At 37.2% G+C, this 15,818-nt stretch overlaps 1 protein-coding gene across 2 annotated transcripts in view; it reads right to left on the reverse strand.

Annotated features, from left to right (window-relative positions):
• Positions 1 to 15,818, reverse strand: part of TDRD3 (tudor domain containing 3) — a 273,694-nt gene that overhangs the window by 33,682 nt on the left and 224,194 nt on the right. For both annotated transcript variants that reach the window (XM_054013628.1, XM_054013637.1), the window contains 2 exons: positions 13,945 to 14,792; positions 11,751 to 11,876 (listed from right to left, as the gene is read on the reverse strand). In XM_054013628.1, coding sequence (XP_053869603.1) covers positions 11,751 to 11,876; positions 13,945 to 14,792 — 974 coding nt within the window. The remainder of the gene's footprint in view (positions 1 to 11,750; positions 11,877 to 13,944; positions 14,793 to 15,818) is intronic.

Raw genomic sequence — 15,818 nt, forward strand, 5'->3', positions numbered from 1 at the left:
ATGCCCATGAAATAACTTTATGAACTATTTTGATTAACCAATTCCAGTACAAGAATTATTAATTATTATTACTACTACCTCTAGCGAAATGAGTTAATAGTAGATGACATCAAAGGCTTACAATACGATGACAGGAAAATCACTTCCAATAATTAACAAGCTAGATTCTAGAATATGATTCAACCCTGTTGTTCTGCTCAGGTGGCTGGATTATGGTGTTGGTGGCCCACTGGGAACTCCATGGCAGATTGTATTTTACTGCTTCCATAAAGCCTGTTCCACCAGTTACTCCGGCCACTCCTATCCCAATACAAAGGGCATATACAGAACAAAAGTCTGCTATTGCTAGATCTACCTTCATGGGTGTAAGGTTCACTAGGGCCACCATAGACTGACCCACAGGGTCAGGGAGCTGTAACTGGCTCCATGATGTTCCTATGCAGAGGAGAATTTGTTACAATATTTCTGGCTACTGTACTGTCAAAGCAATGCCTGGCATTTTGCTGAATGATAATATGCCTCAGTTTACAATAATTTACCCCCAGTGTTATTATTTAGAACGTAATCTATAGCACTTCCTAAAACATTTTACAACAGAGTGTATGTCAAGTATCAGAGGGGTAGCCGTGTTAGTCTGGATCTGTAAAAAGCAACAAAGAGTCCTGTGGCAACTGACTAACAGATGTATTGGAGCATAAGCTTTCATGCGTCTGATGAAGTGGGTATTCACCCACGAAAGCTTATGCTCCAATACATCTGTTAGTCTATAAGGTGCCGCAGGACTATTTAGAGAAATGTATTGTTCTCTTGATAACCAGTTCCTATTGTTTAACTGGATTATTATTTATGGTACTTGAATAGAGCTCATAAACACATTTTGAAAATGATACTCAAAGCCATAGTTTTAGAAGTGAAGGAGCTGTTAGTCTTAAAAGTCCCTTGACTCCTCCCCGCAAAAAGATTTAAGTACTCACTCTAACCCAATTCTGGCAGATTCAACAGTTATAAAATTATTTTAATGATGGTAATTATATGCACAAGTTTTCAGAGCCCAAGAGTTTAATTTGAATACTGCATTAAGATTTCAAAAAGATGCAAGTTTAGTTTTTCTGCATATGTGTTTAAAAAATAGTGTAGCTTTGTGACTAATATCTTCATTTTTTTCAATGGCTGTGCATTTTAAATGTTAAAGTCCTGATTTCTTGGTTAAGAGTTTTTTTTATATAAACCAAAAGAAATAAAATGAACACTAATTCTGAAAACCCTAATGGAGTTGCTGTCAGGTGTACCTTTGACAGGATGCAATTTCTGTGAAAAGAGATACTCCAGACAATCTACAATTGTAGATAATGTGCAGCTATACTGGTTAAAACACTTTTCTAACCTAAGAGGTAAATCATCTCTATGAAACTTTTATCTCCTTTTTTGCAGTCTATGCAATTTGAAAAGGGAAGAGATGTAGTATTTTTTTCCACATTATTTCTTTCATACACTGGTGCCTATCAACCTAAATTTGGAGAAAGGGAAAAATGTATTTATATTTTTCATCTATCCATGTTCTGAGAGTACTAGGTTGTCATATTTACTAGTATGCACCAAGCATACTTTCACAGGGCCCAAAATGAGATGATGATTTCCATGACAGTTAAGACAGCTCAGTAAACCTCACAAGAGAGATTTAGTACTTTTCAGGATTGAACCCTTAGTCAGAAAGAGACCAATAAGTTACTTCCAGTTAGATTTCAATTAGTCTGTGCCTAAATCTGGTTTTCAAGATTTCAAGTCACATTACTTCAAAGATCGCCAACATGCTGTCATGGCATACATGTTGTGGTTTCCAAGAAGTTGATTCTTGAGACAAGGGGTACATCTACACTACTCGACGGGTAGCGATCAATCTATCCGGGATTGATTTATCTCGTGTAGCGTAGACACGATAAATCGATCCCCAATCGCTCTCCCATCGACTGCTGAACTCCAGCTTGGCGAGAGGCGGAAGCAAAGACGACAGGGGAGCCGCGGCAATCTACTCCACGCCGTGAGGACGCGAGGTAAGTCGAACTAAGATACGTTGATTTCAGCTACGCTATTCTCGTAGCTGAAGTTGCCTATCTTAGGTCGATCCCCCCCGCAGTGAGTTGTAAACAGATCCAATACCACTGAGTACTTCACATCCAGAAGACATTTTTTGCAGTTTGTGTTCTGTAACTTAAACTTAGAAATTAAAATATCCATATTCTGAATGTGTTTGAAACTATTCTTGAAGTATGGGCACAAGTACTGCTCGCAGCTAAATATGTAAATAATCACCATATCGAGAATTGAGGAACACAAGAATTGATTAAGTTTCCCGCTGTCTGTTCATAGGGTAAGCTGCTGGTATGCTGTTCATTTTTATTTTGATTCTGTGCTATTCTGAATATTAAAAATATCATTAGTATACTTTGCTATTAATGACATAATGGCACAGGGAAATTTAGTATGAACTGTGAACTAACTTCTAACAAATTACTCAGGTCCTCTATGACAAAAATGGTTGTATAGCTAGGGCCTTGTCTACACAACTGCTTAAGTCGATGTCAGTTATGTCGCTCAGGGGTGTAAAAAACTCAATTAGCTGAGCAACGTAACTTACACTGACAACGTGGTGTCTACAACATGCTATGTTGGTGGGAGATGCTCTCCCGTTGACACAGCTTCTGCCTCTCATTGAGGTGGATTGATTATGTCGACGGGAAAATGCTCTTCCAATAGACTTATCGCGTCTTCAGCAGACCCGCTGCATCGGTGCCGATTTAGCACAGCAATGAAGACAAGCCCTTAGATGTGCAATAACAGTAGTGAGGTATTTAACCAGAAGGATAATATTTTGACTTTTAGAGTCTCATCGAGATTGCATTTAACTCAGTGGTTCTTTTTAAATTTTATTTTTTTCTGAATTACCTATGCAAATTCCCTAAAGAGGTAAGGAAATAATTATCTGTCGGATTGTAAATTGGCTTAAATCACTTGTTCAACAATGAACAGTTATTTTTTCCATTTCTTTTTTCATTTCTTAGTTGTCTTAGATCTACACAAGGGATTTTGTTCTGTATTTGTACACCAACTAGCACAATGGTGTACTGGTCCATGACCAGGGAAATGGGCTCTCTGGTAATACATAATAATAATAGTACATATAATATAAAATGTATTGACGGAGATTATCTAAGAACCTAGGTACAAGACTTCAGTCTACAGGGGTGTCAATCTGGCACTTTTTAAGACCTACTGATTCACTTAGAGTTTGACATTAAAAAGGCCAACATTTGCCAACAGTCACTCCACAAGAGTATCTGAGATACCACAAGCCCAATCTTATTTCTGAATATTAGGAAATACTGTGATATCTCCAATGCCAAAATGTGATAACTACTGTCAATTATTAACTTTTTAATACCAACTATTGCATTTTTTTTAATTCTTTTTGGTAAACAAAGAACATTCTAGATTATATAACTATTTAAATAAAACCCAGTATAAAGACAAAGGAAGACTTTCCCCCTAATTCCAGTTTATTGAAAAGCTTCAGAATTTCTCATATTGAAACTATGTTTTGATTAACTTTATTAACTTTAGTGCTGGCTACAAGGGAAAAGACACTAAGTTAGTTTGTGTAAGGCCTAACTGGGTCTCAAAACTATGATAAGAAAGTATAGTTGTGCTAAATATTTTGGCAACTGAAATGCCAAAACCATTTTTTAGTTGTTTGTTCCATAGGGGATAACTAATGATATAGTCTGACTTCAAAGCTTGAGGCTAAAAACGAAAACTGGCCTCTCCCACCTCAGCTCCTTTGTAAATGTCACTTGTATCTCACCAACAGAAATCAGTCCAATAAAAGATATTACCTCACCCACCTTGTCTCTCTAATATCCTGGGACTGACATAACAACACTGCACACTTGGGAAGAACACACATGCAAAATTAGCCTTAGAGATTTTTAAGGTCAGGCTTGACAAAGCCCTGGCTGGGATGATTTAGTTGGGAATTGGTCCTGCTTTGAGCAGGGGGTTGGACTAGATGACCTCCTGAAGTCTCTTCCAACCCTGATATTCTATGATTCTATCTCATTATGCAACACAACAGATCAGAGCTAGAAGAGGAATTAAGTGAAGTGGTTAGTTGTTCCCTAAATCTGCCTAACAGCCATGCTTAAATATGGCAATTTTTAAAGTGTAGACATTACTTTTGTGTAAGGCTCAAACAGATAAATACCTCTCCAATACAAGTTTTGAAAATATGGGTATACCATCTTCACAGGACATAAAAGCAGATTAATTTGTAGGAAATATTATAGATCTCATAAGTTTCCTGAGCAGCACTGATTGTTAAACTTCATTATTCTCCTATAGCTGTAAACAGAAATGTCCAAACTCAGAAGTCTACTACCAGTTAATTCTCCAAACTGTAAAAGCCTTCCTTGGGACATGAAATAAACTATCAATTGAGAACAAAAAATGGTTTGCCTGAACAACAGAGGCAGGAAACACAGTACTCTTAGTAAGTTTTTACTAATTGTCTTAGTATTTTTGCTATGTTTTGGAGGACTCAATGGGGAGAAAAATATTCCACATGACTTATCACTACCAAGGCAGGGAGCCAGATTGCTTTTCTGCCACCAATCCATTTCACAGTCAATTGCAATTAATTTTTTTTTAAAGTATTTTCTCAAGTGGAGAACATTTCTTGGCAGAGGGAACCTGATAATACCTACAGAATGACAACTAATGAAGAAAACCCAAATTATCAGGGCATTCGGTGTGACTGTCCAAGGATGAGACACTAAACCTTCACCTTCTGTATCTACTGAATAGGTACTGTATGTAGTAGGAAAGAAAAAAAAACTGAATACAATTATTTACTAAGAATAGGGTTTGTCGTAATTTCTTCTCCACACTACCACCCAACACAACATGTACATCTCCTCTCATCAGAGAGCAAGAAACCATCAATCAAGGCAGGGATAATTCTTCCAGTCCTCTCACTTCCTTATTAGTTCATAAAATTCCAGAACTAATCCTTTAAGGGCAGCCAATCAGACTTCCAAAATTAATGGGAAAAAAGAGGTTGGGAAGCAAAATAGAGAAAGGAGATTGTTTCAATTACTCAATCAGTAATTTTTTGTCAACCATTGTCTCTTCCCCATCATATGCTTCTAGATAGAGAGCAGATGTAGTGAAACAATACCTACCCAAGAGATGTGTCTATCTCTTTCTGTAACCGGCATATGTACTGACCAAATTCACTTCAGCACAGAGAATGCTTTCTCTATACGAAATTAGATTTTTCATCATCTTATTGGACTAAGGGAGCTAAACACAAGAGTTTGTAAAGTCCCATAAAAACAGAAACTAAAGGTCTCCTTTTAGATGACAAGAGGACTGTAAAACAGAAGTCAGAACAGCTTAGTTGCATTATGCTCTAAGAGGCCTGGAAGACTTATTTTTTGAGGAAGTGGGAGGCAGAAAAATAGTCTCTTTTAAAATTAAAAAAACTTAAGGACTGTACCAAAATAATTACTCTGTCCCCATCATGAGAAAATCATCATACTGGATACCTAAACCATTGACTTTGTTTAGTTTCAGTTAAAGAATATCTGAAAGGTTAAAAGAGTGGGAGTTTATACTTTAGATGGTAAAAGGTGTTTAACACTTCTGAGCAACAAAACGGGGGGAGGGATGTGATCTGTAGTAACAAGTAGTGATATTACACAAGTTGGATGAATGAGAAATGCCTGAGTGTAAGATTGGAAAATGGCCTACAATGGTCTGCTTGACAAGCATTTGCCAACCTTGAGTCAGAGAGAAACATGTAGAATTGTACAGCCTACATGTACCAAGATGAGAAATCCTCATTGACTCCTAATCCAGGTGAACCTCAAGAGCTGCTTTCCATACCACTTGAGTCTGTACAGGTATGTCTACACTGCAGCTGAGAGTGTGCTTCCCAGCGTGGGTAGATAAACACACACTACTTCTTTTTAAGCTAGCACACTAAAAATAGGTAACCACCTGCATACAAACCTAGTCCAAGCCATCTCTTGGTTACACTGCTATTTTTTAAGCATGCTAATGCAAGCAAAGCTAGCACATATGTCTACCTGAGCTGGAAAGCATGTTCCCAGCTATCATGTAGATGTACCCTAAGTCATGTCTGTTAGAAAATAATGGAGGAAAGGAAAACACACTCTCAGAAGTATAGGAAACCACTCAAAACGAAAGGACTTCCTATGTAAAAGGAACAGATGACCAACACAAATGACGTGCTTTGGAAGAAGTAACAGGAATCTAAGACTCCTTGTTGTTTTCTTTCTGTCAAAGAGTTCCCTCACAAGAAGGGGGAAAAAATCAAGAAACTCAGAGACCCACAGCGAAGTCTTGTTTTAGTTTAACTGAGCCGAGAAAGGAAACTAAACCATAATAATGGGAAAATGGGATTTTGAAGACACATATCCACAAAAACCCAAACCTAGAGTTTTCATGGGAGTAGAGAGACCATGACCACGAGCCCCTTTATGGGAGACAGAATCTGCAATGGTAGCCTTCCAGATCAAAACTATGTGAGAGTGCTTGGGGGATGTGTGTGTGTGGGGGGGGGGGGTAGGAAATCCTCAGTCAGTCATTCAACGCATAAGAGAATCCTCAGTCATTCATTCAACACATAGTGAATCCAACTATCAACCAGGAGGTTTTCCTAATGGTCAAAGAGCCAAAGTTCTTAAAGCCTATCTGAAGCAGATATAAAAAGAAAAACTTTGTGTTTCTAATGGATGCAGCTAGACATGAGTAGTTCTCCTAAAACAATCTTGGGATTATTAGATTAGATTAAGCAACAGAGGGTCCTGTGGCACCTTTAAGACTGACAGAAGTATTGGGAGCATAAGCTTTCGTGGGTAAGAACCTCACTTCTTCAGATGCAAGGCTTGCAGTGAGGTTCTTACCCACGAAAGCTTATGCTCCCAATACTTCTGTTAGTCTTAAAGGTGCCACAGGACCCTCTGTTGCTTTTTACAGATTCAGACTAACACGGCTACCCCTCTGATACTTATATTAGATTATTAGGGGTCCTCAAACTTTTTTTGCTGGGACCACCTTTGAAAATATTTCAGACTGTGATGACCTACCTCCATATCATGCCACCCTTACTTCTGCACTGCTGCTGGCGGCAACTCTGTCTTCAGAGCTGGGCACCTGGCCAGCAGCCACTGCTTTCATGACTCCCCTATAACAGTTTTGTGACCCCCCCTTTTTGGGTCGGGACCCCCAGTTTGAGAAACACTATGTTAGAAGAACCTTACTTGGCTGCTGGCTGCCTCATTTTTAGGAGGCTAGACAAACAAGATGATGAGCAAGAAGTCATCAGTAGTTAGATAAAAGAGTAACAATAAAGTTGTCTCAGTCATATTCATTTTGCCTGCCTAAATATTCATAACAGGCAGGCTTGCTGCCTAAATGTAAGCTGTGAAAGCAGTGTGGTGTGATGCTAAGGCATTAGATACGTTAGCACACAAAGAGAAAATCAGATCCTTTAAGGAATCCATAGTTGCTATAAATGAAGATCTCGGGGGGGGGGGGGGAGAATCGGAGAAGAGGTGGAGTTGCCCTGAGCCCCAGAAAGATTGATTTTCAGAACCTGCAGCTAAAGTTTTCTCCAGTCAAGACAGAACTGCATGATTGAGTGTAGGTAGAAGAGGCAGCTGAAAGCCCTGCCCGGTGCATTACTCTAACCGAGGAATGTTGCTGGAGAAGGGCCCTAAGTGGTGGTGGTGTTTTTTTGTTTTTTTTTTTTTTTTTTTTTTTTTTTACTTACCCAGCACTAGAAACTGTTGTGGGAGAGGGCCAAAGATACAGCCTGCTTTAAGAAAGGGTCAGAACTTTTAAAGTGCCTACAGGTCTGTGAGGAAGGAGACAGAAAGCTGGAAGCAAGACCACCTGGAATTAAGATTGCTACCCTGCCCCAAAAGAAGTACTTATGCTAGCAAGAATAATGCAGCTGGAGCCTTAGACTCCTTTCTCTTTTCCTTTCTCTTCTGCAACCTCCCCATATTGGATAGTCCAAAACAAGAAATTACGTGATGAATGGATTCCATGCCTCACAAAGCAACAGAATGTGTAGAAAGCATCATTATACTTATTTTGATTGACAGTTCTTTACCTCCTTGCTTCATGGTGAGGAGACACATACTGCTCTCCATGCAGAATTGTACGGTGGGATTCAGGAAGAAGAGACTAATAACAAACAAACTATAGACTTTACTTTTTAATTACTATTATTTAAATAAAGAGGCATGGAGAAAAGTTCCCATGAACCTAAGTCTAGTTGGACTCTAGAAGCACCAGAATGAGATTACCATGTGTGGAGGTAGGGGAAGACACAGTGTTGCCTTTCTTTACATTACAGGAAAAAAGCAATTATAACCACAAGCTAAAACACTATCTGTAGAGCCAGGAGCAAACCCTACCAGATTATTACCTAGGGATGACAGGAAGGAAAAGGAGAACATAAATAAATGATCTTCATAGTGAAGTGACCAAGTAAACACTTATGCTAGAAAGAAAACCAGTAGTAATTAATAAGAAAAAATAATCCTAAAACTTAGAGGAAAAAATTAACACTTTAGGTTTAAAGTATTATCTTCACTTTATTTTATTTTTCCACACAACAGACTATTAATTTAGTCATGAAGCCCCTTAACATTTCATGCTTTTCAGTTTGCTAGTATAACTTTACATCTTTTAATAGAAAAACAAGCAATTGTTATTTCTACAAAGGCTTTTTTTGGTGTGTTTTTTGTCAGGAATATAACATTTTCATTAAGTGATCACTGCTACATTTAGGGAAAACCAGGGTACATTTTCAAAACCGTGTGTAGGAGATGAACACTAAGAGAATTCTTAAATAATGTAAAGTAAAATATGTTTTTTTTTTATTAAAACAGTCAGATTGCAGGGCTTTTATACATATATTACAAGAACTAAGCAAAACTATAAAGATTTATTATTTTTGCATGACAAGTACAATGATAGTTGTTAATGGGGTCTTTAAAAAAAATACTCAGTAGCCCTTTTATTTACCTTGTGTAACCTATCAGAGTTAGATCTGTAACATTTGGTATACTAATGCCAATGGTTTGGTAGCAATCAGTATGTTAGCTGTCAGAGAGGTTTTTTAAAAGAAACATACCAGGATCCAAAGAAAATGAGATAATGGAAGAAAGCTACAACAGGACTATCACTCTGCAGCAATAGATTTCCACATGTAATGTATAGCTCTAGGAACCTTCAGATCATCTTGCATTAACTTCCTCAGATGAGGCGGAAATTAAAGGGGATCCCAGAATTATCAGGCAGATGGGATCTAGTCTACATCCCAGCAAAGAGAGTAGATTCTTTCACTAAAGCAGTCCAGTCCTAAATCTATACTGACAATGAAAATTTTTTTTCTGATTGATAACATCAAGAATCACCACACTTCTACAATAAGCAGTTTGATAGTTATGCTAATGGGGAAAGCAGGATATCAGCAGTATCTCAGCATCATTTGGGTGGTCACACAGGAGATCAGCCAAAAGAAACAGAGTAACACAGTGGTTAAACTGGATTTTCATATGCCTTCAGTTCAGTGGTTCCTACTTTGCTGCTGATTGACATAGCATTTTTGCATCATCCTCCTGCAGAGTACTTTATCTATTTAGATGTATGTTGAGAAATTTTGGGTGTGATTCAGTTTCTAAGCACCAAAAAAGTGTTTTGGAGAAAACAGTGACAAGGAATCTGAAAAATAGATTGAATATGCCTTGTGGTCTTATTGCAGCATAGACTATAGAGTCAAATCATTAAAGCTCCTCCTATCAGCACTGACCCTTGCTTCAAAGGATGCTTTTAAATACAATGTGGGGAACCAAGCATTATTACAGAACCAGAGTTGAAGTATGGGACAAAGAAGATGCCTGTATGTAGCACATAACAGCACATCTTCAATACAGAGTATCAAGGACCAGTATTACGTGGAAAGACTAGAGTCAAACACAGACAATCCCTCTAAAGGATGGAACATAGCCACTCTAGTTGACAACAGAAAATGGCTGAAGAAAAGGAATCCCTGCAGTCAATTTGGAGAAGGCAAAAAGCTCGATCATATTAACCAAGTCCCAGAAAGTCTCAAATCTTATGGTGAACCACAAGGCATTAGAACTTTACTTTGCATTGCCATATATGTTGCCTAAGTCACTCTTACATTGGTTAATGTGTAAAACCTGAGAGAGAGAGAAAAGTCACAAAATAACTTATAAGATATCTACTAGCATTAAAACAAGATTCCAATAAGCATTGAGAAGTTGAAGAGGCATGTATTTAAAATGAGAATTAAATCTAGCAACAGGACACAAAAGTAAAGCACAAAGTGCAAATAGCTTTCTTGTGCAAGAAACTCAGAGCTGCAAGGATATCTGAGCAGCAAAATAGTGAAATCTCAGGGTTTCTCCATAAGCACTTTGAGACCAACTAGCAACTTGTGGTGACACTCAGAGAGAAGATGGGAGAAAGGAATGAGGTACCTTACAAGTGAAAGATTTTGAAATGTCAAGAGTTGGGAAATAACTGTCCCTCAAGTGGTGGTAAGTAGCAGTTCGACCAGTGGAAATAAGATATTGAGACTTCATAGGAATATTAATGTAGAAACTAGAAAAAGGTTCAGATTTCCTGTAGGGTTGCCAAACAAAACAAAAACAAAAAATCCACAAGGGAGGTCCACAAAACGAGAGGTAACAACTCAAGATGAAAGACAGCTGGCAGCGAACACTGGGTGACTATTCTGTCTCCAGGATACTAACATGCCTATTAGGAAGTGTCTAGGAAGTAAGGACCATTAAAAACACTAATGACAGTTAAGATCTCTTGGGGTGACACAGACACCCCCAATAATAAGAAAAGAAATTAGTTACATAGGTAGTGAAGAATAACTTTTGTACATCTATTCAGAGAATAAATAAAAACCTTAGTAAGAACAAATGACTCTTTACTCCTTTTTTCTTTTTTTTTTTTTTACCCAAATGTAGCATTGTATATTTCCCAAAGCCTTTTACAAATTAGATGTTATAAGGCCAATATGTTCTAAGCGAATCTCTGTAATCACAGTTTTGGCATGATATTTGGCAAAGAAGAAATAAGTGAAACAAAAAACAAAAAAAGAAAAATAATGATACAAACAAATCTGTATTTTTTTTTAACCTATACATATACACATAATAAAAACGTTTGGAATATATTTGTATATTTGAAAGGCTCTTTTCCTAATCTTTACATGTAATGAAACACAATAGCCATGGTAGTGAATCAGAAATCTTATTTTGACAGTCACTTGGTATTCCATATATAGAGTAAATACAAACTTGAGAGAGAATAAAATATACATAAAATGCCCATTTTGCATATACAAATCACTGTTTCTCTAACAAGAAAATAATGTTATTTGTTTTCAAATCAATACAATTTAATTTTATTATACATGAAAAATAATACCACAGGATTCTTTTCTATTATCTAGGGGTGTTTATTTAAACAACTAAGGCAGATCTATTCAGTTTTAAAGTATTTTTCCACACAGTGCTTTTACATTTACACCCTTTGCAGGACTCATCTGTTTAAAGCTACATATTTTATAGAAATAATGTAGTTTATATCTTTGTATACAATTTGTTATCACATACCCATGCCTCTGCGTGAATGGGCCTGATGTTGCTTAGTAGCACCTCTTCATAGTTTCCATAATCACAGAATTTAACAACTGCAGTTGTTCCAGAAGAATGAAGAGCTTCAATTTCTGCCCGGTAAAACTTAAAGAGAAATTTCAAAGGGTCATAAAACACTGGATTAAATATTGCAAGAAAATCAATAACATTTTAAAAGATTATATTTTAAACAATTTATTAAATTTTCAAAAAATGTTTGTACCAAATATGCATATATTAGAAACTCATGTCAGTTTCAAACCAAATGCAAATTTACGTGTCCATCATTATCTAGACATTTTTACACAATAGAAAAAAGATAGTGAGTGGACAGAGCTAAGATTTAGCAATTCATTTGGAATTTTTACTCAGCATACAGGTTATTACCAAAAATGTGAGAGCATTTCTAGACCAACAGAATGCCTAAGTGATTTAGGGTTTAAAATGCAGAGACAGAAAAGTGGTATCAAGATGACAACTATTTTACCTTTCTAGAAGGAGAGTAGGGATTCACTTTTCTAACTCTAACAAAGCAAGAAGTTTGGACAAATACACTTTTATTTCATTTCTGAAAGGATCTTAAAGGGGATTTAGAGCAGCGGTGAGCCAAACTAACCTCAGCCTTCTTCCAAACAGAACTAATCTGAAGTACGTTCAAATCAGTTCACTTAAATTAATCCTCCCTATCAAGCGTCTATCTTCAGATAACCTCCAGACTGAAACAAATCTTTGGAGGATATCCTATCACTCTTTATAGAGCTGAACATGAAGAAATCATTGTTTCCTATAGCAATTACAATCACCACTGCACTTGACTACCTGGCTACAGGATCTTTCCAAACAACCATTGGAGACAGCACAGGCACACACCAGTCCACAAATATGTGCTGCATCAATACATTTCTTGTAGCTAATTTTCACCAAGATACACTACATCAATAACAAGCAATGAATTAATGTTCTTGCTTAGCACATTTTGCAAGTTCCTAACTATCCACAACCCAGCAATTCAAGCATCACACAATAATTACATTATTTTTCGCAAAAAATTCCATCCATAATCAGTGTACATGATGCATATGAACCAGTTCCAAATATGCACACATATTTGAAACATGCAACCCCCTATATTAACCTGTCTTCATGACTGAAAACATGTATGTATGAACATCTGACCATTTTTCTGAGTCATATAAGCCAAAGAGGCAGATTAAAAATAAAAAACCTTAGTTGCTCCTTTATTTAAAAGAAAAAAATCACATTGTAAACGTTTCCAAAACTGCTCTGGCTACTTCCCACTCTGAACATTTATAAAGCGGAATGACTGCTTAAAATATTAAAATAATACAAATCACACCTGATAAAAAAAAATAGACATAATGAAATCATTAGAAATATTAGCTGTTAGATCAACAATGAAAAAAACACATTAAAAAACACATACAAGAATGTAGTTTTTCTTTTCAGATTATCAAACAACTCGGGGGAGGGGGGGATTAAAAAAACAAAAAAGATGGATGGCAATAGCTCTTGAGATCAACAATTGGGAAAAAAATAATGTAAAATGGCCGTAACAATGAGAAAAGAAAAGAAAATTTCTTCTCATAATAATAATAATTAGTAGGCATTGGAAACATTAAAAAGTTCAAATGAAACAAGGAAATATTTATACTTTTAAAGTCAAGACAACAAAATTGTTGGGTTTTTAACATGGACAAAAATAATTAAACCATTCTAGAAATATTTCAGCTAATAAACAATCTCCTGGTGATGTAAAAAAGTCAAACAGTAGGGAGAATCTTCATAAAGTTTCCCTTCCCCAAGAGGATGGGCATCGGGCATCATGGGAGGTGCACCCTTTCCCCTGATCAATGTGATCTTCACCTATATCAAGAAGGGCTGCAGACTGCTGCTCCTACTACCAAAAATATCATCTGATCACCATAAAGATCACTCTGGAGAGCAAGGAATTCAGTTCCCCTTCCCCGAGACTTAGTACACCATGTACCTCATGTGTGCAGCCCTAGATAACAAGATACTAGCTCAAGTAAGAAATCACACACACACTCTCTCTCTCTCTCTCTCTCTCTTTTTGTGGCAGCACATTAAAGCCACCATCCCTTTTGTTTTTAAAGATACAATTTACATTTTTTCCTACTTGACTGGGGCATACCTTGTTGTCTTCCCAATAAAGAGCAAAACATTCATCCCTTGGCCTCCAGCTTTTACCATACTCCACAGGAACAGATGGTTCCAATATTTTTTCTGGTTTGATGGGCCCAGATCTCCTTTTGGGACCAGCGTTATAATACAACATTTTGTCTTCAAATGGTGGAACAACATTGGGTCCTGGTGATTTAATAGGTCCTACTCGTCTTCCTTTCTGTGGATATTCAGTATCTCCATTTGATAAAGCATTAAAACTTTCAGTTCTAATAGGATTCTGGTAGTCAATATTCATACCAAAATGTTGCTCATTTTTTAAACTGAATGTTTCATTACTTATTGTTCGTGTTTTCCTGTCATAAAAATTGTCAGGATTATGTATTTGGTTTTCCTTTTTTCCTCGTTTCTGATTATTATTATCTATGGTATCTTGAACACTGGAATTCTCACTCAATTCCATGAATGCAGCCCCTTTTCCTAGTCTGTTTTGCATAGCATTATCCCTCTTTTTAAAAGAAACATCACTCTGGTGAGTGGCTGCGGGATAACCAATATCCTTTAGCCTATCATTCCTTGGATAAGGTCTATCACACTTATTTTTATCTTCAGTCCATTGCTCTGGTCCTAAAGAGCTGTGTTTTTCAGGACCTCTGTTTCTTGGTAAGCCACTACCTTCCAAAACCTGTCTTGAATTCTGAATGTCCCTTTGAAAACGAGGAGGTTTCTCATTTCTTGGCTGTCTAGTATCATTTCGAGGAAGATGTCTTGGATGGTTGTAGTCTTTTATGCCATTCTGCTCTATATTGAGCACTCTGTGTTGTACTTGATGCTGTGGATGAGACTGTGATTTTGGTTCTACAAAGAAAAAGAACACAGTGTTTCAATTACTGGCACAATTAATTTGTGGCACAAACAATTTACTTCACATACAAAGAATGAGTTTTAAGAAATAACATGTCAGACACCGAAAGATACAGCAGTTCTATGATTAGTTTAGAAAAACAAGTGGCGTTCACACATGTAGTGTGGCAATGGAATAGTACACCATGTTTAACAGGGACAGAACTAGGTTTGAACTTGAGATTATCATTCCCAAAGCCACGGGGAAATATGTATCATACTCTGTGGTACTTCCATCAAAACACCTACTCACATGAAAGTGTGGGTAAGAGATCTGCAGGAAGCTACTCATTTTTCCCCAAAGGCAACTTGCTTGAACAACTGCCACTTTAAAGGGGGGGGGGGGGGATAAAGCTTCCAGCATGGAGAAAAGGAAGGGGAGAACTCAAAGAAAAAAAAACAGAAGATTTCTAATTGAAATTAAGGCTTCCAAATTCAGAGCATGATGTAGATGATCTCAGACATACTCTAGATACAACAAGGTGAGTTTGAGAACATAAGAATGACCATACTGGGTCAGACCAAAGGTCCATCTAGCCCAGTATCCTGTCTTCCGACAGTGGCCAATGTCAGGTGCTCTAGAGGGAATGAACACAACAGGTAATCATCAAGTGATCCATTCCCTATCACTCATTCCCAGCTTTCGGCAAACAGAGGCTAGGGACACCATCTTCTCTTAACCTCTTCTATTTGGCAGCAAATGGGCACAGGTACAGTATATGAAAAATGGATAGTAGCTAAACCTTTAAATGGGATGTACCAGGGAGACCTTCTTATGAAAAAGTCAGTGAGCTAACTAGAAAGTTTACAAGCCTCAGAGACTACGAGGTAATACTAAAGCTTTTATCTGCTTATGCCATCTTTTCAATATTTAATCTTGTCTGTTCCCTACCCCCAATTCACAAACATGGCAGGAAGATTCCAACAAGACAGCAATACCATTCCTGGGTCACTTTTGCTGGAAAACATTTGAAAATAAGG

The sequence above is a fragment of the Malaclemys terrapin genome, chromosome 1 (assembly GCF_027887155.1).
Source record: "Malaclemys terrapin pileata isolate rMalTer1 chromosome 1, rMalTer1.hap1, whole genome shotgun sequence".
In the NCBI taxonomy this organism is placed as follows: Eukaryota; Metazoa; Chordata; order Testudines; family Emydidae; genus Malaclemys; species Malaclemys terrapin.